The following is a 22,455-nucleotide window of genomic DNA, read 5'->3' as shown; positions in this document are numbered from 1 at the left end:
GTTGTTGAAAGAGTGGGAAAAACTTTTTTCCCCCTAGATTTGGCGACTAGCGGGATAAATTCGAAGAACTCCATCCCACCCCCGCACGCGCGCCCCCCATTCTTTGCAGACTGAGCGGTTGTAAATCCGAGGCTGAGTCCGCCCTGGGAGCCTTAGGGCACCTTTCCTCTTTGCTCTGCGTGTGCGTGTGTGTGTGTGTGTGTGTGTGTGTGTGTGTGTGTGTGTGTGTAGCTCTCGCTCTTTCCCTCAGTCTGTGCCTCTGTGTGTGTGTGAGTGTGTGTGTGACAGAGAGAGAGAGCGCGAGAGGAGAGAGAGAGAGCAAGAGAGAGAGAGGAGAGAGAGAGAGAGAGAGAGAGAGAGAGAGAGAGAGAGAGAGAGAGAGAGAGAGCAAGAGAGAGAGAGAGAGAGAGAGAGCAAGAGAGCGAGCTGTGAGCTGTGCTGCCGCCGCCGCTGCCCTTTGATCCCGACATTAGTGTTAGGGGCTCGGAGACACAGAGCGCGGCCATAGACACCGCCGCACCGGCACTCATTTATTTATACCTCCCATCACACACGCGAGCACAGGACACACACACACTCACACCTATTAGATCCGTTTCCATTGAAGAATATTACGCTCGGGGACAAGCCAGGTGCACGACCAAAAATTAAAAAAAAAAAAAAAGGAAAAAAAAAAAAAAAAAAAAAAAGAAAAGAAAGGAAAGAAAAGAAGAAAACCCCTCTTCTGGCTCCAGGAAACAAGCTTCAACCCATTGCACACACCGGAGAGAAGGGGTTTCCCCCTGCCCGCCCGCCCGCCCCCCAACTACCTCCCCGCTCCTGCCAGTGTCTGCCTCTCTGCCCCCACGGGGGTTTATTTGATCTCACATTAACCAAGGAGGAGAATGTGAGAAAAGGGGGAAAATGCCCAGGAGGAAGCAGGAGCAGCCCAAGCGCCTTCCCTCACGTAAGTCATCCCTTCTCCACCTCCTCTCGTGCCATTTTCTCGCCCTCCCTCTCCTCTTTCCCCTCCGCAGCCTCCTCCGTTGTTTTCTGCATTAGTTTAGGGTTACAGAGGTGAAACTGACAAAGACACAGCCCGGGTTACTCCTCGTTTAGGTCTATGCTGAGGCAGCCATGTTGGTGATGATCAGCCCCGTGCCCTTTCTATTCTCTCTCTCTTTTTCTTTCTTTCTCTCGCCCCCCCTCTTTTTTTCCTTGAGATCGGGCTTTTTTCCCCTTTGCCTCCCCCTCCCCCTCCTCACTCCGGGTTGCTGGGGGGAGGGGGCGAGAGCGGGAGGAGGGGAGTAGTGTGGATGCCGGGGTTTTCACCGGGGGCTGGGGGGGGAGGTGGGAGAGGTTGGAATCTTTCAAAAAAAAATTCCTTGTGGCTCCCGGTGCCTGGGGCGCGGGGGTCGGGGCGCGCGGCGGGCAGGGGCCGTGACATGGCGTTTGGGGGTGTCGGGGCGAGGGCGCGCGGCCGCCCGCCGGGCTCGGGATCCAGGGAGAGGTCCGTCTCCGGCTAAAGGTTGCGCCGGGGTTGGTCGGCCCCGGAGCCGCCGGCGGCAGCGGCGGCGGCTGGAGCAGGAGGAGGCGGAGGTGGAGGAGGCGGCGGCGGAGGAGGGGAGTCGGGGGCGGGCGAGGCGGGAGCGGCCGGGGAGGGTGTGGGGGCACCGCACACAAACACACGGGGACACACGCGCCGCCGGGCGGCTGCTCCGCGGCGCCGGGGCGAGGGGGCGCGCCGGGGCGCGGGGCGGCCGGGCGGGGGGCGAGGCCGGGCAGCGGCGGGCGGATGTGGGGTGCGGGAGCTGCGCCGAGGCGGAGGCAGGAGGCAGGGCGGCTCGCGGCGCGCGAGGTCCCTGCAGAGCCGAGGGGAGGGAGGAGCAGGGCTCCTGGCCGCAATAAAATGCGGGGTCAGTGGGAGCAGACGGAGCCGGGCGAGACTCGGGCTCCCAGACCCCCCTCCCCGGCGAGCCTGAGCAGAGTCCAGGACTAAAGTGCATCACAGCCCTCCCCGGCGGCAGCCACACACACCAACTGGAGACACACACCCGCGGCACGGCCCGGTCCCCTTCCCCTCCTCCACCCGCGCCCCCGGTCCCCTCCGCCCTCCCTCCGGCGTTTCTTTGCGAGACTCTTAACTTTTCCCCCACTCCCTCTCCAGCTCCCCCCGCCCCCCCAATCTCTCTCCGCTTTGAGTGTTCCGAGATGCTGCTAAAGCTAAAAGTGAAGGAGAAAGAAGCAACTAAAAATATCCCCCGGGCCGCCCGGCTCCTTGAATGCAGGGAAGAGGGGGCAGGGGAGAAGGCGTGGGGCGGGGTGACGGGGAGGAGGGGACGCGGGAGGCGCCGGAGGGAGGGGTCGGGGGAGACGGAGGGTCAATTTCTCCTCTCTCCCCCCCGCTCGGCTCCCCTCTCCCGGCGGTTTGGCGCTGCTCGGAGCCCGATCCTGCAAAACCCGGGCTGGGGGCGGGAGCGGAGCCGGAGCGCCCGCCCGCCCGGGTGTCAGGCCGACGTGGTCGGTCACCTGAAGTTCACGGAGGGTGGGGGAAGGGTTAAGGTTATGGTGTCTCGGGCTCGGGTTGTGTGTGAGCGTGTGCGTTTCCGCTGCAGACAGGCAGCGCGATCGATCTCCCCCTCGCGAAATATCCGCGGCGGTGCCTGCCCGGGGGACCGGGAGGGGGGCGCAGGCAGCCGGGGCCGGGCGCCCCCGCGGCTCCGTGTCACCCGGGCCGCGGCCGAAGTGGCGAGCAAGGGCACTTGCAGGCAGTCCGCTCCGCAAACATTCCTCTTTCTCTCCCCTTCCCGGTACGCAGGGAGTCGACGCACAGGGCTGGGGTTGTGCTTTTTTTCCCCTTCCTTTAAAAAAAAAAAAATGCCCCTGTGCAGTCCTTTCTTCGCCTGCCCGCTAGAGGTTCTGAGGATAATATCACATATGTAATATATATGCACATAAAATCACTCTCAGGCGGCTGCGTGTGTAGGGAAATTTTGTGCGAGGAGGAGAAGGCGGCGGAGTCGGGGAGGGCGAGTTGGGAGGCTCCGCGCCGCGATTCACAGAAAACTCGCAGCAGTTGGTGGAGAGTGCAGTGCGTGCACATGGCCGGGCGGCCACTGCGCCCTGCTCGGCTCGGGGGCGTGCGGGGGAGCGAGCGGAGGCCGGAGCCCGGCGGGGCGACGGGGAGGCTTGCCCTGCTCCGACAAAATGGGCTTCAGTGTTCTCCGCGAACTTGCCCTTAGATGGCAACTTTGGGAGCTGATGAGCTTGTGTGCGAAAACCAGGGCGGTGAGGTTATTTGGTCATTTTCCTTTCTTCTCTTCTCCCCCTGCTTTGAAAAAAAAAAAAAAAAAAAAAAGAAAAGAAAGAAAGAAAGAAAAAAGAAAAGTTGGCGGGGTTAGAGGGAGGGTGGGGGAAGAGAAGGGATTTATCTGGGCAGTGACGGAGATGGAACGGCCGTGCCTCCCGTGGTGTGCAGCGCAGTCGGGCAGCTGCAGCCTGCCCTGCCGGTGACCTTGACCCTGACCTCGTGCGGCTACCCTCTCCGTCTGAGAGGAAATTCAGGCTCCATTTTAGCTCGTGTGCCTGGTGGGCCTCTCCTGCGCGCTGGTGCCTGGTGATTAAGTTATATTTTGAGAGTGGGCTCTCCCACCCTGTTCTCTAATTGAATACTGTTATCTACTCACTTAAAAAAAAATCGCCTCCCTCTCCCACTCACGTAAAGCCGCTTTTACCAAAGTAAGAAGCAATTTACCTTTGGAAACACCTTAAACGTCCCTCCAGTTTTTAGAGGGAAGCCTTAATTTGAGAAGCTTTTCCACTTACCTTTGCATTGAATGGATTTTTATGGATGCGTGCTGCCTGTTCTAAGCGGGGTTTACACATGTTTTATAAGCAATTTGCATTTGGACTAAGAGCAATTTCTGGGCAAATGGTGTATTTTGCAATTCAGTCGCAGTAACCCAGGGCTGGCTAAGTGCTGAGTGAGGCTTGGAGCGACTTGCAAGTGGTATCTAGATGTAATAAATATTGACTTGGGTAAAAATTAGTGTTAATTTCTATTTATTATAGAGTATAATTGCAGTCCTAAGTCCTAGTTTTAATGATAAACTCTTGGTTTGTATGCTTGTTTGTTTATGTGTAAGGGAGGGATTTTTCTTCCCCTGGAGAACAGTTTTCTATGGAAGTTAAAATGTAGTTAAGTCTGGGGATTAAAGTTGCTTGAGAGAAATCATCCCAGGGTTTAAAGAAGTTATATAGGAGCAGATTTAAAAGTTGACCCTAAAAGGAAGGAGTAATGCAATGCGTGCAATGTTGGGGGTAGGGAAAGGGGCGAAAAGGGGAATGAACTGGGGCAAATCACTCTAAAGCCAAAGAGCCCTTCTGAGGAAATACAAAAGTGATTAAACCCCCTACTGATAGGTTGTTTTAAGAATCTGTAGAACCCATAAACACATTTAAGAAGTGCACATTAGAATATGTAAAAAGGAAACTTGTGAAGACAATCTATAGTAAATTCGAATGCTTTCCATTTCCTCTTAGGTCCCTCCTGCATCCCACCACACTATGACTAAAGATTTCAAAAGCATAGACCATTGCTACTTACAGACTTATTCTGTTTGGATTTATTTCTTTTTTATTAAATATACTAGAAGCTAGGCACAGTCTGGATCTAGGAAGCCCACAGTCCTCCCACTTGATAGCACAGACACCAGGGAACCTGGAAGTTCCACTCTCCAGTGGATTAGTCGTGGAAATCCAGACTAGCACTTGGTATTATCTGATACCAAGTCTGGGGTGAGCCTCGGCCCCTGGCACCGAGTCCCAGCAATTCCCCAGGCTGAGTTCTGGCCTGCTAAGGTTTCCTAGCTCCTTCTGTTCAGCTAGACACCCCTGGGACTGTTCAGAACCGAATTAGCTTTGGAGATGGGTGAGCCTTTAACCTGACACTACTAACCGAAGCCCTGGGTTTCTGATTTAAAATTCTACAGAGTCATTTCCTCCTGGGCCTCTGAGGTGTGTGTGTGTGTGTGTGTGTGTGTGTGTGTGTGTTTGTTACATGGGCCTCATACATATGCAAAAAAAAAAAAAAAAATAGCCTGCCCTGTTGAGTTGAATGGGGATCCTACTCAACAAATCAAAAAGAAGTTCTGTATTAACTTTCAAAGCCCCCCCCCCCCAGCAAAAGGTGTTAAACCTAAATTATTTTCAAGGATTAGCTTTAAAAGTTATTATTCCAAATAAAACCTCTGTTTCTTGGCCTAGAGCAATAATGATCATTTGGGGTCTTAAATGTGATCCTGTTGCTGTTGTTGATGGCTCTTTTACAAAAGTTCTTTCCATTAACAAGGTATAATACCATGTTCAAAAAAAATGTCCTCCTGCTTGGTTCTTTGAGCTACAACACATGCTTATCTTTAGCAGAATCCTGAACTGCATCTCTTAGGAAGGTTTGTCAGCTTAACAAAGAGGAAGAAGGAAACGACTAGGCATGGGGTTAGGCTCTTTATGAATGTCATAACAAACTGAAGAAGGAAAGGGTATAAGGAAGGACTTTTTCCTATGTTTATTGCATCTGTAAATCCTTTTACCATTGATGATCAGCTCTTTTAAGATTTCCTCATTAGCATCAACTTGTCCATAAACACATATGAGTTTAGATCCTGTTACAATTATCATTGGAAATTTGCCTGATCCCTGTTTTTGAGGGGAAGCATGAAAGAAAAGTACTAAAACAATTGTTTTATTATTCCAGTGTTTTTGCTGTTTACTCAGTTGTGGGTCAAGACTAGGACAGGTTATTGTGTTTTCCATGAACAAAACTTGAGTATTCTCTTTTGCTTTCTAATAAAATTGGGAACCAGAAGGACTGGAGAGGAACAGGAAATATACACACGGGTATGCACCCATATATACACATGTGTTTAGACCTACCTGTATAGAGATACATTTTAATAATGTCACCAGTCTTTTTGTCTGATGAAGATGTGGTAAAAGACTTAACTCTTTCCTGCTATTTTTTTTAAATGGTCCTGGGAATTGAACCCAGGGCCTTAGGCATGACGGGCAAGCACTGTACCATTGAGCCATGTTCCCAGCCCCTCCCCATTTGTTCTTATTAATTTTTGCAGTGACCAGGCACTACCTCTTGACCAACTGTGGTAGCAACCATGTGGGGAAATTTTTCAGTCTGAAGTAACAAAATATTTCACTGCTCCTGTGAGCCAGGGCTAATGATTCTAAGGTACCAGGTAGCAGTTTGGGTTGATGGTGGATAATAACACCTTGCTGTTCTCCAAAAAGAGCATCCAGGTATTCCTAATACAGTAAGGAGGGTATCACTGGGTTTTCCTGCTAAAATAGGGAAGATGGCTCAAAATCACATTTCTTCTAATGCTTCAAAATAGTTTCTAATAAAAAAATTGATTTTTAATTTATCTGTGTGCTGCCATCTCGCTCTGGAGATGACACAGCTGGTGCGAGTTGACAGGTCTCTGCACAAAGTGTTAATAAATCATGGTGGAGAAGTATAAATTGGACGGCTTTTGGCTAGTATTAGAGCTTGCTGTGCATTTAGTATTTTAGAGTCTTTGAATGGCCTCTATTAGGACAGTTCCACGAGAGGTGTAGAAAAGCTCTGCCCTGCGAGGCTTGTAAAATTAAATGGACAGAGATTGTGGACACACCCAAGGGCGAGTGTGTGTTGCTGGAATAGCCAGGCCGGCTTCTCCTGGGTCAAAAGTTGGTTTAACATTGTAAGGAGTCCAGTTAATATCAGCATGTTCTTGTAGAAAAGGCCAGATTAGAATACATGGTGCTGGCGTGGGTTTACTTAGTAATCCCAGTAGTATGGATTCAGATCACGTCGGGATGAGTTAGTTTCACAAAAGAGAAAAGCTCTAGTCCTGTGTCACTAAGGCTGATCATATATGCAAATTGGCGTCTTTGGACTCAGAGATGAGATGGCCTAGTCCACATGGGCTTCTATAACAAAATGCCTTCGGTCAGGTAGTTTATAAATGAGAAATTTTTTGCTCAGTTCTAGAGGTTGGGAAGTCCAAGATCAAGGTAATCCCAGCTTCAGTGTCTGGCGAGGGCTCCATTTCCACTTCAACAATGACTCTGCCTTCTGATCACACAGGGAGGAGGAGGAGGAGGAGGAGGAGGCAACCAAGCTTTCTTGGGCCTTCTGTAGAATGGCACTAATCCATTCCTCAAGGTTCTTCCTGAATGACCTAATCACCTCTCAAAGGCCACGCCTCTCAGGTTCCAACATATGAACTTTGGGCGAACCTAAACTTTCCCACCACAGCACAAGGTAGGAAAGAACCAGAGGGTCCCACCTGGCTACAGTGTATGAAACTTCCTTGGTGTCTATGACAGGTCACCAATGTTATTCTGTTTGAGCAGAAAAGCATCATATTCCTGGGATTTGGTCAATATATCCTTTAGCCCTCATTTGAATTGCCCTGTTCTCCTTGGGTCTTGGTTTTTAAATATCTGCTGGAGAATTAGAATAGGAGAAGGAAAAACAAACAGAACAGGCTGGCGCTGATCTCTCCATTCTGAGTGATGTATTAGTAATTTTCTATAATTTAATCAGACTGGTCGCAGAACAAGATAATGAGAGTATGACCTACAAAATAGGACTTTTGAGTGCGTAAAAGGATTTCTAGCATTAGGTTTTACAAGACCATGGGTTTCGTGGTGAAGGAATAGATTTGGAATTTTCTCTTATGGGAAAGAAATCCAGGCCTGGCCTGGCACGATGTGTGAGTTTTCATTCATATATTGGCTTAGTTCATGTGCTTCTATCATCACGTTAGGGTGCAGATTGTGGAGGATGATTCTTTCCTCCTTCCCGATGTACATTTTTCTCTCTCTGCCCTTGCTAGGTGTGTGTCGCTCAGAGATTCCCACCGTCTAGGGCTGAGTGTACAAAACACTTTAGGGTCTGTGGTAGCCAGGATGTCTTCTGTCATGTTCGATAAAATGCAAAGCACAGACCTTAGAAATAGTTGAGGATACTCGACACACTGGTTTCTGTCCACTTTCTTCTTTCTGCTCAGGAGCGAGTTTTGTATTTCTATCCTCTATAAATTATATTTTTATGATACTGGAGAATAGTGTGTGATCAGGTGCTGAAGCAAGGACCTGTCAGTGACTCTTATTCCCCAGGGTCTCACCTTGGCTAGAATTGCTACAGTTATGAGGTAGATTCATAAATTAAAATCAAACTTTGGCTTGATACTAGTCTTAGACCACATGGTTGCATATTGCTGTTTATTTTATACAAGTCAGCTTTACCCTGTGTACGTACACACAGACACACACACACATACACACACAATTAGCAACTCTGCCTTTCTTTCTCGGCCTGACCTGGGGTTATACCCAATGCAATAGATTCTGTGTACTTAAAAGGTGTATTGCCCCAACTGTCCAGTTCCTTATTAAAATAGTCTCCACCACTATCTCTGGGGTTCTTAAGTGACCAGGTACTCTTTACTTTTGTTTTTAAGGAAGTCCAATGACTGAGAATGTAGCTCAGTGGGAGAGCACATGCTTAGTCTGCATGAAGCACCACTAAAAAGAGCAACAATAACAACAAAAAAGAAAAAAAAAAAAGAAAGAAAGAAAGAAAAAAAGAAAAAAAGAAAGAAAAAAAATCCAAATGCAGCCAAGTTTTTCTACCACCAAAGAATAAATGCATAGACCTTCTTAAAATAAGAAGTCTGTCCTCTGATAGTTTCTATGTGGGTCAGAAGAGTGGTTAGACCCCATTAGACTCATGGTGTGGAGGACACTAGAAGGGAGAGATGCGGGTCTCAGGGTAAACTGCCTGAGTGCTCTGAATGAGTTAGCCATCAAAGGCGACTTAGAAGGCCAGGCAAAATGGTCTTTTACATGATTGATTAGCAGCACTCGACTTATCTGAGCCTTTGAAACAATCTACTGAACTTGTGGAGGCATGTGGATTTTTCTCAAGTTATATAGTGCTAGTACCTTGGGCTGTCTGATGGTATGTGTTTAAAAAGAAATTTCTTGTTTTGTAATGAGAAAGAGAAAATATCTGTGACTTTGGGCTCCTTTCTTGTCTACTATAAATGGTGCAAGTAAAGATGGCTCATTTGCTTTTGAAGTTCATAGGTTGACGGTCAAATGCATGGACTTTGGTGCTAGTCTTTTCAGATCCCACCCTGACCACTGGCTAGCTGTGTGATCTTGGGCAGATTACTGAACTTCTCTGTTCTCCAGTTTCCTCATCTTTAAATAGTTATAATAGCTCCTATAACACAGAGTTATCATTATTATTTGAATACATAACATAACTGTAAATATTACATGCACATGTCAAATCATGCCTAATTAGTGTGCTTTGTTGAAAGAGCTCAATAAATATTACCCATTATTAAGTATATGAAATGTTTATTTGCTTAGATTGTGATTAGATTACAGGCATTTCTGACCTAGAACTTTATGGCAGTTTCTGTGTTTTTTTAATTTTGTTTTCTGTGGATCTTAGTAGTGTGATGTGTAACAACAATATGGTCTGGTAAGATTCTTTTACAAACCATTACTGCAGGGCTTGACCAATACTTGTTTCATTGGCCGACAGTATTATATTGGGCTTTCACTGCAGGAATGAGTTTGTTTCTCTGTTCACACGATTTGATCTGAATTACATTTAAGTTGTGTAATAATCATATGAATTATGGCTTAATTTTACTATAAAGTGAGAACAGTAAATCCTCCTGCGGAGATTTATAGTGAGACTGAAACAAGAGAATAGGTGTTTAATAAAGGTTTGTTTATTTATTCATTTATTCAACAGGCCATCCACTGATTAAAATAACCAAGGGGAAATTGATATTGTGTTTTCCATATGTTACATAGGTCATAGTTCAGATTGTGCACAGAAAGAAGGAGAGGCAGGGATCCAGTCCAAGAGAACGTGTTCAGTGAGTCTTAAATAAAGAATTGAGGTGAGCCTGTGTGTGTGTGTGTGTGTGTTAGATTGTATCAGAGGAGGTCACAACCTGGTACCATACTGATGGGTTTTGTCACGGAGGGTATGTTGAAAAACTTGAGGCAACATTTTGGAGATTGGAGGTTTCACATAAAAATCCAAATCCAAATAAAAATCCAAATTTCCAGATTCTTTTGAAAACTTGGAAGAGGCAGCAGGGCTGAGCCCACCTCCCCACATGGTAGCAATCTGCTGTCGTTGGTGGCGGCTGTCTCCCTTCCCCGGGCATGTGCTCGTCAGTCTGCCACAGTCCCTACCACTCGGCCACTGAGTCCCCATATGCACATACACCTGCCCGCCTTTCCCAGGTCTCATTCCTCTCGGGTCCTGCGGGCATTTGGATTGGAACTCGTTCTACCTTCTCTAACCTTCCTTGATCTTTTAATTCATCACTGATTCGAAGGTATTGTGTTCCACGTTCTGGGTCAGCCTAGAGCAGCAGCCTGAGGTAGGGATGATGGTCCTGGCTGTACCACAATTTAGCTGTGACATTAGCAAGTGACTGCCATTCTCTGCCTGTTTTTCTCATTTGTTGTCGTGGGAACTGAGTGAGCTCACACATGCAGTTAGGGAGACATGTGTCTGGCATGTAGTATGTGCATGGTAAGTGCCAGCCACCCTAGTACACCTGAGGAGTGGCTTCGTGTCCACGGAGGACCTCCCTAAGATGCGTTCACTGCGCTGTGTAGTTAATCAATCTTGCTGCCCTTCAGTTTCTGATCACCATTAAGCAACCTAGTATTTCTCACTCCTGGCTGCACATTGGAATCACCTGGGAGATTGAAAAAGGACAAACACCCCTAGAGACCTAAGTGCGGCGGCGGCCCAGGGTGGAGCCTGGAACTGGGCATTTTTTAAAACCTCTGGGTGATTTGAATGAATCAAATCATTCACAGGTTGAGGACCCCTGAATTAACCAGAATGCCCACTCGGGGGTGATGTCATTTCAGCCAGGAATGAAGACATGTGATTGCTGAGCCCGGCAGTTTATTGACCATACTTTCTTAGATCTTAAAATGAGCTCATGGACTTGAGTAATTGGCTCCAGCTCCAGGAAACCAGAAGCTGGGGAAGGAACCTGCAATAGGCAGGCGACAGAAACACCAGTCTTCCCCGTCACATTCCCTCCACCAGGGGAGGCCACAGTCTTCTCTCCCCTTGCCAAGCTTTCTCACTGGTTTGTGATCTTCAGCCAGTTGCTCACCCACTCTGGGCTTAAGTAGCTCCAGACTGTAAAGTGGATGAGAGTGCATCACCCCAACATTCTGTTTATATTCTGCTTTACGGTTCCTGAAGCATTTTCACGGATATCATCTGCTTGTGAGGGAAAGGGCTGCCTCACCTGTCTGTTGGACAGCAGTGGAAACGGAACCACAGAGAGGGAAAGAAACTAGCTCAAAACCACCAGCGTCAGCATTACTAAAGGCAGGACCGTCTGCAGTCTCTTAAGGCCCAGCATGAGTTGGAGATGCATGAAATCTTCACAGAATCTCACAGTCTGCAGATAATGCCTTGGCCCCCTGCAGGCCTCCCGGAGCCCCCTGCACCCCTCAGGTTTCCCTTCAGCGCCGATGGAACGTGTTGGCTCCGTGACTCGTGGAAACTTGTGCAGCTAAGAATAGTTCTTTCCTTGAAGATTTGAGTACTGGGTTTTTGACCCTCATCTGAGCAGAGGGCAGTAAAAGAGAATCGCACGGAGTGGCACTCTCTGGGGCCTGGAGCGCATGCTCCATGTGTTGGGCACTGCCTTCTGGAGTGGCCTAGAATTAGGCATCTACTCTGCACTTGTTGGGCCCACTTGTTAACCCAGCGAGCCTCTTCAGAGCGGGAAACACAGCTGTATTTGGGAGGAAACAGTGTGGGAGACCCCACGCGTCAGGAAAGGTTCCTGAAATGTGCTGTGCAGTTTGTCCCTTCTCGGGGAAGCCAGCCTTTCAACAGGAATCGCAGGGTTTTTATCTGAACTGAAGGAGAAAGCAATCAGGTGAAAGTGGGCTGCTTCCCCACGTGCACAGGTGTAGGAGGGTCTGGTTAGGGTCCACGGGCACACCCATGGCTCCTCGAGGCCTTTGGCATGGCCGAGGAAACCCAAAGGATGGGAAGAAATAGGACTGGTTTGAATAGGACTTAGATGTTCTCTAAGTAAGGCTGGAATCACAGAAATCTTTGATAAGACCTAACCCTAACCCTAACCTGTTAAATAGATAAATACATCAAATCTATCCAGAAACAAAGAAGTACCAACTTAGTTTAAATAATCTATATTGGGTTTAATACCAAAAGTAATACATGTGTAGTCCAAATAATTAAAACTATGTATAAAGGTCTAAAATGTGAATGTCCCCTCATCCCAACTTCCACCCCCAGAGAGAACCTCCATAATCAACAATATTTAAAATTCAGACTTTTTTTGAAATACGGGTGCATTTCAGTGGAGTTGGCTAATGCAGTTGAAGTCCCGAACTCGGTACAAGGGTGGCTGATGACATCGTCTATGATACTGAATCCCAGATTGGATGCTCTGGTTTTAAGGGGGAAACTGCTAAACTGCCGGCCAGAAGGCAGGCAGTGAGGATGTTGTAGGCTCTTGAAGTCATCAGATGAGGAGTTCATTACTGAGGCAACGGGAGTGCTTAATTTGAAAAGAGTGGGGGTGGATAAGAATTGTGTGCGTTATCTACATTCAAATCTATGAAGTTCTGTCAAGTGAAAAAGGGAGGAACTCACATTGAATTGTCATTCATCCTAAATTGTCGGCTCATGTGTGATAACTGATATGTTATTCGTACATTTATTCATTGACTCCACCAGCAGGAGCCGAGTGTATGTCAGGGATTAGAGGTTTGTGGAACTGAGCAGAGTCTGGTCCCTGCTCTCAAGAGCCAAGTGGGCAGAGAAAGAGATGGAAACAAAGAATTCCAGTTCAGCTTGAAAAATATTTTCATAGACTTGTGAAATGGTGAGTGGAAGACAGAGACAGGACCCAATAGGGTTGAAGTTACAAAGAAGATACATTTGATTTGATAAGATAAGGACCTGTTGAATAATTTCTTTAAAAAATGAAATAGTGATCTTGTGCTTATGAAGAAGCTGGCTCAACTCCCTGTCAGGGTGATTTTTCCAAGAACTTCCAGTACTTCAGGATAGAGTGGGGAGAAATGTTGAATTATAAGTTTAATATTATGAAAAATAATTCTGTAACGTAAATGCGGCTTTGCTTAGTTTCTTTTATAAAATTGCAAGCGTGTTTCTGCCTTGGGAAGCACCTCTTTCAAAATACGGCACTAAGTGCCTTTTGGGAGTTAGGGTACGTGGCACAACACATGAGGTGGCATAGTAGCACAGTGACATCTTGATCTTCCGAGAGCTGTGGTTCCCACGTGCTGCTGATTCGCTAAGTTCTGAGCATGCACCTGCTCAGAGAAGTTCTGTTGAGTACTGTCTCTGCCGACAGTTCTTTCAGACGTTGACACAAAACAATACAGAGGATAAGTACAAATCAATATGCTAACAACTAGGAGAGATGTATTATGAATTCGATATGCAAATGTTTGCAGAAACACAGAGTAGGAGTGATGGGCAAAAAGTGGGGTGACATCCCAAGTGTCCTCAAGGAATTGATGGGTTTAGATGTTGAGAAGGGAGAGAAGATTCCAAGCAAAAGGAATGACATTGACCCCAAGCAGATGGGAGGCCTTAAGAGAAGGGGCTTCCCTGAACCACAGGAAAGATATGGCAGGAGCTGGCCCAAGTGATAGAGATTGCGATGGCTAAATTTAGAGGTTGGGATGCCACTCAGAAATAAACTGTGAAGTGTGGTAGCTTCTTGCACTGTAATAAAAATGGAGAGGGAGGATGATGGCCTAAAGAAAGAGATGCCCTTTTCAAGTAGAGAGGCCTCTTTTGAAAAACCCAGTCAGGGTGAATGGCAGTGGGTGGGATGCCTGAAGGGGCCGGTGGGAGAGCCCTGCCCTGTGATGGGTTTCTCGGGGCTGCAGAGGCGTGGCCAGGGCCCCGCCCCTTTCTTACCTCCTGGCTCCTGAATAATTAGCAAAGATGCAGGGCCTCGCCAGGAAGGTCATAAAGTATGTCCTCTTTTAAAAAAATGGTGTGTGTGTATCTTATATAATAAAGCATAGTGATAAAACGACATCAGTGAAACGACCACCCAGTCTAACAAATTTCAACGCTATTGAACCTCCTGAAGGGTCTTCTGTTGCCACTTGTGTCCCAGCACCAGTTCCTATTATCCTACATTTTCTGTGTATTGTCTCCTTTGCATTTTCTCCATAGCCTTACTGCATTGCTTAATTTTGCCTTGATTTTGAGATTTATAAAAGTAGTAGCATCCAGCAGACCTTCTGCAGCTTGGTGTTTCTGTTCAACTGTTGCCTTTCTGGGATTTTTCCGTGTTGCTGCGTGTAGCTTGCTGCATCCGTTTCCGCTGCTAACACTGCACTGTAGAAACTGCCATGGAGCTTGGCTTCCCTTTCGGCTGTTCTGAGCCGTGCTACTGTAAACACAGTGTGCATATCACTGTACAGGCTAGAGAGTTAATTTCCCCAAGATGCAGCTTCTCAAATATTTTGATCTCAGGATCTCTTTTCCAGGATCCCCAGAAGTGATTGAGAACTCAGATGAGATTTTGTGCATATGCATTATCATTTTGGAGATTAAAAATGAGAAATGCAATATTTGCATCATTAAAAAGGATCGTAACCCATTACATTTAAACTATAAATAACATATTTTTTAATGAAAAAAATATTTTTCCAAAAAACCAAGTGAGAAGAGTGGCATTGTTTTATATTTTTGCTGTAATCTCTAATGCTTGGCTTAATAGAAGACGACTAGATTCTCTTTGCTTCAGTTGCACTCAATCTATTGCAACAAGTGTAGGGTAGAGTAAAATTTAGCTTCATATGGATATGTAATAGCCTGTTCAGATAACTGCTGATATTCTTTGAACCATATCAAGACTCAAAAACAGGTAGCTCCTTGAAGGTTACATGCAATGCTTAGTCGAAACAGTTCAGGGGCTGAAGACATAGCTCAGGTGGTAGAGTGCTTGCCTAGCATGCACAAGGCCCTGGGTTCAATCCAAAGAAACCAGAACAAAACAAAAAACAGTTCAAAGATTCCTAGCTGTGTGAGACCCTGAGTTCAATCCCCAGCACCACAAAACAAAACAACAACAAAAAAACCATGCAACTCTCCAAACAAAAACCAAAACAATTCAATGAACTTTCTGTGTTCTCCTACATTAAAATCTACTAGACCATCTTGTGCTTTGAATAGTTCATCATGCATGTTAACATCAGCATTGGACACTTGGACAAATACTGGTTTAATGCGGAGCCACCAAATATTGACCCATTTCACTTACACAGCATAAAAATTGTTTATATCAATGGAAAAATCATCTGAGAAGCCTTTTAGCATTATATTGGAAGTCATCATTCACAGCATCGAATATAAATTTTCCAAAATTTTAATGGTTACTTGAAGGTTCGAATCTTCTCATTGACTAAAAATACTATCAGTTTTTCCTTGAAGTACCAGCTTTTCTTTATTTGTTTTCAAGAAATATTCATTTCCACATTTGATTGACCAAACTTTGTCCTTTACTCTTTTGACTGAAAGTACTGGTCCATGGAAAAGTGGCTTGCTCAGCTCGTGACCCAGGCAGGGTCCTTTCCTCGCCAGAGCTGCCATGCTTCAGAGATGGCAGGAGGGCTTTATGCATGTTCCCTTATGTATATCAGAAGATGTTTGCTCGGGAGCAATCTGCAATAAAGGTAATAATAATTGGTTCGTCCAAGACATTCTTAAATGAAGCAAGCGGGTTTTTCCTATTTGTTTTGTGTTTGTGCATTTTTTATTTTATTTTTTTTGCTATGTGTAGTAGCAACGAATACAACAATTACTAGCAGGGTTTGGTGCTAACTGTGCTTGATATGAGCTAAAGGGTTTATAGTTTCTCCTACCATTGCTTTTGTATCATCAATACACATGTCAGCAGGGTGAAAAGGACAAACGATATCTTAGTGTTATTATGGAAGTGACTTTGATCTCAGGGCCTCAGAGGCCCCTGGGATCCCTGGACCAGGCCCCCACTGTGAACCACTGGTGCTAGGTGCCTACACAGGAGTGGAGACATCAAGTCTTGGTGTGTGGTTCTTCAGCTTTACTCAGTCATGATATCATGCAACACTTTGTATTTTCACTGAAGAACTCAAAAGACAGAGAACCCTGAGGATGAGGAACAGTTATCTCTCAGCTTCTGTTTATAATAAAAGTAGTGTCTTAAATAAACTCTTCGGTTAAATTACCTTTCTTCTCTGGAAACACACAGGTAACAGTGTCGGCCTCTGAAGATGTGCCATGTTTACCTGAGGACTTCCTGTTGGGGGAGAACTCCCCTGGTTGCCACAGTCGGCCGTGTGTCTTGGAGATTACCCAGTTGTAGATGAGAGCTGGCTAAGGTCTTTCACTCCTGAGAACTGGGAGTATTTCTGGTCTCGTGTTCTCTTTCTGGGCTGCTGTCCTCACCTTCCATTAACCCACTCGCTCAGGAACCTGAGTGAAATTTAAACTCCACTCTCTTCCCCACTACTGTTGACTCCATCACCAAGTTTTATTGGTCTTACTTCAAAAATAGCTGAAGAATTCATCCTGCCCAGCCCCTGCCACTGCTGTGGTTGATATTCTTATTTTTTCCCATAGAGAATTAACACAGTTGCCAACCCACTTCCTTTTTTTTTTTTTTTTTTGCTTCAATCTCCCTTCTCTGCCCCCGACTCGGGCACCTGTAATCCAGTCTTCACACTGCCACCACAGCAGACTCTCTAAAACACTTATACAATCCAGATGATCCTTATTTAAGATCTTACAGGCATTCCCCAAAAGGGTTAGATTTGGATTTCTAGATTTTGCAGATGCTTGGTCACCTGAGCCTCCTTTGCTCTCGCCTCCTGGATGCTCCTTGTTCATTTACATTGAATGATGTGTTCTGCATATCATACTTATTATACCCCCTTTCCTTGGCATCGTTTTTTCCCTGTTTTGGGAATGTCTTCAACCCAGGTGTCTGATTTGCCTGTAATGTCCAACTTCCCCTCCAACACTCAGATCTCTGAGAAGCCCTTCCTCTTTCTCCTCCATCCCTACCATTGTCCCACGTGGCAGAACAAAGTGACTCTTCCCTGATTCCCAAGGATCTATCATTATAACCTCTTGTATGCATAATTCCTTACTTATCCATGTCCTCATTGACCGTGAACTTTTTAAAGACATGGACTACTTATTTTATTTTTTCACACATTCTTGCACGTAATAGTACTTGGCATGTAGTAGGTACTCAGTAAATATTGATGAATAAACTAATGGAGAGGAGAGCTGTAAACTGGTCACAGAAGCAAAGAGATAGGAGATAGTCTATAAAAATTGTCCAATAAATGAAGTCAAGAATGGGTCACAGAATCAAAGACAGTGCTATAAATGCTGTTGAATGAATGATAAACAAGTTAAGGATGGATCACAGACTCCTTTTGGGTTGGAAAGGGCTTTGGAGACCTTCTCCTGTTGACTTCCTCTTTCAGAAATCAGAAAATGATTTGCCTCAATTGTGCGTCTGGGCCGGGTAGGAGGAGAGGAACAGTGCTAAGGATGTTCACATGAGTGTAGCTTAGAGATGCCTGGAGAATGTGCTTCCGAGGACACTTGCCCAGAGGAGCAGAGGCCACAGCCTACCCCACAGGGGACACCACAGCCTAAGTACAAGAGGGAACGTTTGTGGTTGGAAGTCTGGCACATTCCAGGCTATGGAGTCTCCCTCTGCTATTGGCTGCTGGACTCTTTCTGTCCTCAAACTGTGCCAAGACTGTAAGATTTTCCTGATGACTGGGCATATTCTGCATCTGGATTCCATGGTCATAACAACCAGAAGTTTCCTGTCTCTGGTTGAGTGACTACGATATAGCGCTGGGGAGCACTAGCATATCGTGGGGTAAGCCCTACTCTGTAAAACACAATCTACTCTGAGATTCCTAGGTGCCTGGGAGGAAGGGAAGCTATTATTCACTAAGTGCCAACTCGATGCCAGGTGCTTCAGTTTTGTGACTCTCCTCTAGCTTCAGAAGAACCCTGTAAAATCGCAGTTATTAGTATCCTATTCTGTAAACAAGAAGGTGGGATTCAGTGGGAGGGTGTGGGGCCAGGGCATGTATCTCTGATTTGCCCCGCTTTTTCATGTTCTATAAATATTTTTCCCTACATAAAACTTTTTGTGGCCTTATTTTTACCAATTTGGCAAATTCTTGAAGTTGCGTATATTTTATTTACTTGAAAAGAGAACCTGTCCTTGCCTGGTTTAGTGCTGTCTGTACTTTGCAGTTCACAACTCCTTGTCCTCTCTGGAGGACCACTGTGCATAGGAGAGGGTGCAGGTATTTCTGTCTTAACGTGTGGACGAGGGTCTGACCAGTGGACACAAACTCTACCATACCTGTTTGGATCATCCAAGTGTTCCCAAAACGCTGTCTATGAGTTAATATATAGTAGGGTCCCCGATTTTTGTTGGGTGTTTTACAGCTGCTCAGTTCCAAATTCAGATTGGAGTAGAACCAGGTCTCAGAGTCTCAGCCTGGTCTCCCACTGCTGCGCCATTTGCTTTCCCCAGTTCCCTAAGCAGAGAAGCACAGAACTGGGCCCTCCCTCGAATCAGTTCATGTGAGACTGGGGAACCCTCTGATCTGGCTGTCAGATGCATGTCCACACATCTCAACCGGTAGAGGTGGCCCCTTTGAATAAGATCTTTCACGTTTTTTGCTTGTCTTCCTTGAAATACTCAAGATAGGCTTAAAATAATTTCCTATTTACCTGACACACCCAGGTCAAAGGACTGGAAAAAGATTGATGAGCCTATAATGGATTCCTTGAGGGGTCCCACCCGGAGGATCCCTGAGATTATCTGATCCGGTGTTTTTCAAAACTAAAGCAAACAAAGATTAAAGCAAGGCTGTGCTGGTAGGTGTGTGCCCGTGGGAGGGTGGGGATGGGTTCACAGAGCCACGTCCTGCCCTGGGCGCCTAGGAGGCTTGGGGTTCCTCAAGGTGTGGTTTGTAAACCACTCATCTAGTCTAACTCCTCACGTTATACAGGAAAAAAAAATGAGGCACGGAAGTGTTTAACGATCCACGCAAGTGGCTTGATTAAAAGCATGGTGCTGGGACTCGTCACCATACGTCTGGATTTTCCATACTGTTTTAAAGCATCCTTCTGCTTTTATTATAAAGGAAAAGTAGCACTCTTTAAAGCAGGGGTTGGCAAACTTTGGCCAGTTTTTTCCTTTTTTCTTTTCTTCAGTCCCTTGAGCTAAGAATGGTGTTTATATTTTTAAAGATTGTTTACAGAAAGAAGCAACAACGACAAAATCAAAGCATAGGGGGCTCCTCAAAGCAGGGGTTTACTCACAGCAGAGATTTGCTACTGCTGATAGTAATGTGGAGATAATAATAATGAAAAAGCTCCCTCTAAGTAACTTCAGAACATGTCAATTTCAAACACAGCCTGATTAATTGAGTATATTTATATCAAAAAGCTCTCAAATTTATGTTCCTCAAACGATCTTCTTCCCATTGCCCAATACATTTTTATTCTCCTTTTCAAATACCAGTTATTCACGGAGGATAAGCTGGGTGACTAAATTCTGATAATACGTGGGAGATGTAGCTGGAGAACCGCAGACAGTCTAAAAAAGAAGTGGTGTGCTTATTCACATACAAAATCAGGGCTTATGGACTCCTCGGAGGGAAGAACAGAAGGAACTGATGTGTGCATGATGTAGGTGGTCACTCTGGGGCTGGGCATGTACCTGCCAGAGGGTTTTTTTTTTTTAGGAGTCTCTCTTGTTGGAGCATCTACCTTGAGGTTCAGACTTATCTAAGGCAGCAATAGAGCATATTTCTTGACCTCAACTTCACCACTTGATGCACTTCCAGAAGCATCTGAGCTGCGTTGGGAAATGAAATAAATGACTCCTTAGCATCACCGGTGCTGACAATGAACCTGTGACAGTGCCAGGTTTCATTCAGGTGGAAGAGCTAGCACAGTGAAGACCCCAAATGGCATGCCTGAGGAATGCCCGAGAAGAAAGGGGAGCCCACCCCAGGATTTTTCTGAGAGAAGGAAGAGGATAAAGCCACTGGGCTCTGAGCTGTTAAGGGAGTATTCATTTAGTTGAAGCATGTCCTGGCCCTTGGAATTACCTTAGTTTGTCGGTTGAGTGTTGACTTTGTTAATTTTCACGGTCTTTTGGTCCTCTGTCCTTGACCTCTTATGTGTGTACCAGGAGGAGGGCAGGGAAAATAAAAAGAAGGAATAAGACTACATTTGACCATTTGATAGTGGTCCTGGCACTCAGCCTGGTAGGAGTAAAGCTTAAAATCGTTGGCTTAACTGAGTGCCTAAAGTTAACTTTGAATTAGGATTGTTCTTGTCATCAGTTGTCCTTTGGTGCCATGGATTCTTATGCATGAAGGGAAAATATTCTCCCATAATCCTTTTGTGAACCTGTGGGGCTACTTTGGTTGGGGACCTGCCCCTCTGCATCTTCTGCTTATTATGTATTTAAGCCACCAAATGCAAAGCAGTTTCATTTCTTCTCCCTTGCTAAGTGTCTTATTTCCCTTGGCCCTTTTCTTCCTATGTATATGTGTAATTTTAGCAAATAAAGGACTTTGGCAGAGAGACAATTATGACCAAAAGTTTTATTACCAAGTGTAACCATTTCAGTGCTTTTGGTAGATGTCCCACAAAGAAATTTATCATTTTATGGTGTAATCTAAAATTTCCATAGGTGGGCATTTATCTGTCTATAGAGTGCTGTTTCTTGGACTGTAGAGAGCATTATTATATTATTATTAGGGCTTTCTTTTCTGGTTAAGTTCTTCTTTGATCTATTAAGGATTTCCTGGTAATTTCAGTAGTTTGGTAATTTATCGCTCATCTTGAAACAGGTATTGGTAACGTTAGGATGAAAACATTTATACAAGAGGAAATAAAAGTCAAGGAAGCAGATAATCGACCGATTTATCAGCCTTAGCAGACAATTTTTCTGATAACGACATGGTAGCCATGGTAAATTTACTTCTGATTGCTTGAGGGGACAGATTCTATATGCTTTTTGTAGCATGGAGGTACATGAAAGGGTGAAGGAGCAAGTAATCAATCCGTGGACTAACCAGTATCGTTTTGGTCTCTAGATTGGCCTTTTGGCAAATGGATTCAAGCTGTAATTTGAACTGTCCCCTAGTCATTAATTTGCTACAACATATGTAAGGATGAGTGTGTATTTTGTATATATATATATATTTATATATATATATATATATATATAAATTTTTTGAGATTTCTAAGTAGCTCTAGTTAATAGAAGGCCTCTCTTGCTAATGTCTTTTTTTTTTAAATCTTGCATTTGAAAGAAATATGACTAAAATTTAGAGATAGGCAGAAAAACGTGTTAGTCCACTCACAGTTCTTTTGAGCCTCAGGATTTAAGACCGAGAGGCAGTTGAATAGTTTGGTACAATCATGCCCAGCTTATGCAAAGATGACATTGCTAACTGAGGCTACGGTTTAGAATCCAGAGGTGAAAAAATCCAGAGAAACATCTGAAGCGGAACCCTGTTTGGAAGCCCCTCATTGACAATGAGGGAAATGTTGGGGCCTTCAGATTGGCACATCTGAACTCCAGTCCTGCATTTTTGAATCGGCTATGAGATCTTGGGCAGATCACTGGTGCTCTTTAGTTCTCTGCCTAGGGACTAACTAGATGGACTGGATCTCCAAATGCAATGAAATTCAAATTCAACAAAAGTAGTTTTTGATATTTGACTGATTTGTTGAACAATGCTGGCAAGTTTCTTTCTGCTCTGTGCTTTGGTTTTGTCACTGGAGTGGAATTAATAGGACTAGTGCTGTCTGCTTTCTGGTTGGTAAGGGTCACATTGACAGCCACCCCACCTTGAGCTCTTGACGCTCTGCTAGGTATGATGGTATGTTCTCGATTCTCCAAAGCAGGTGGGTGTCCAGAGAAACATACTACATTATTTGGAGAAGACATTTTCCTTGATGGTTTGTGGGAAGCACCCCAGTCTTATTAAGTAAAGACTCACACTGCTATGTTTACAGTTGCATGCAGAACGCTCTTGAAATGTTCAGCTAAACCTCAAGGAAACATGGGGCTTCCGCTTCTCCCAATATCTCCTAGGATGCTGTTTTCTCTTCTTGACTGTTAGGAAAACTTCAGTGGAAAGTTTACAAAACAGACTCCTTCCCCTCTTCCATGTTTGACACACATGAAAGAAATAGTTTATAATTTCAAAAGTAGTTCTCAGTTTTGTTGCCAACAGGTGGTACCTTTCTGATGGTTAAGCCTATCCTTC

At 45.3% G+C, this 22,455-nt stretch overlaps 1 protein-coding gene across 6 annotated transcripts in view; it reads left to right on the top strand.

The window, feature by feature from the left end:
- The first annotated feature begins 400 nt into the window (after nucleotides 1-400).
- Znf827 (zinc finger protein 827) overlaps nucleotides 401-22,455 on the top strand; it is a 161,880-nt gene continuing 139,825 nt past the window's right edge. For all 6 annotated transcript variants that reach the window (XM_047566789.1, XM_047566788.1, XM_047566792.1 and 3 more), the window contains exon 1: nucleotides 401-946. In XM_047566789.1, the coding sequence (XP_047422745.1) occupies nucleotides 904-946 (43 nt within the window). In that variant the 5' untranslated portion in view covers nucleotides 401-903. The remainder of the gene's footprint in view (nucleotides 947-22,455) is intronic.

Source organism: Sciurus carolinensis, chromosome 10, assembly GCF_902686445.1.
Source record: "Sciurus carolinensis chromosome 10, mSciCar1.2, whole genome shotgun sequence".
In the NCBI taxonomy this organism is placed as follows: domain Eukaryota; kingdom Metazoa; phylum Chordata; class Mammalia; order Rodentia; family Sciuridae; genus Sciurus; species Sciurus carolinensis.
The sequence above is the reverse complement of the archived record's forward strand: the minus strand, read 5'-3'. Positions and strand labels throughout refer to the sequence as shown.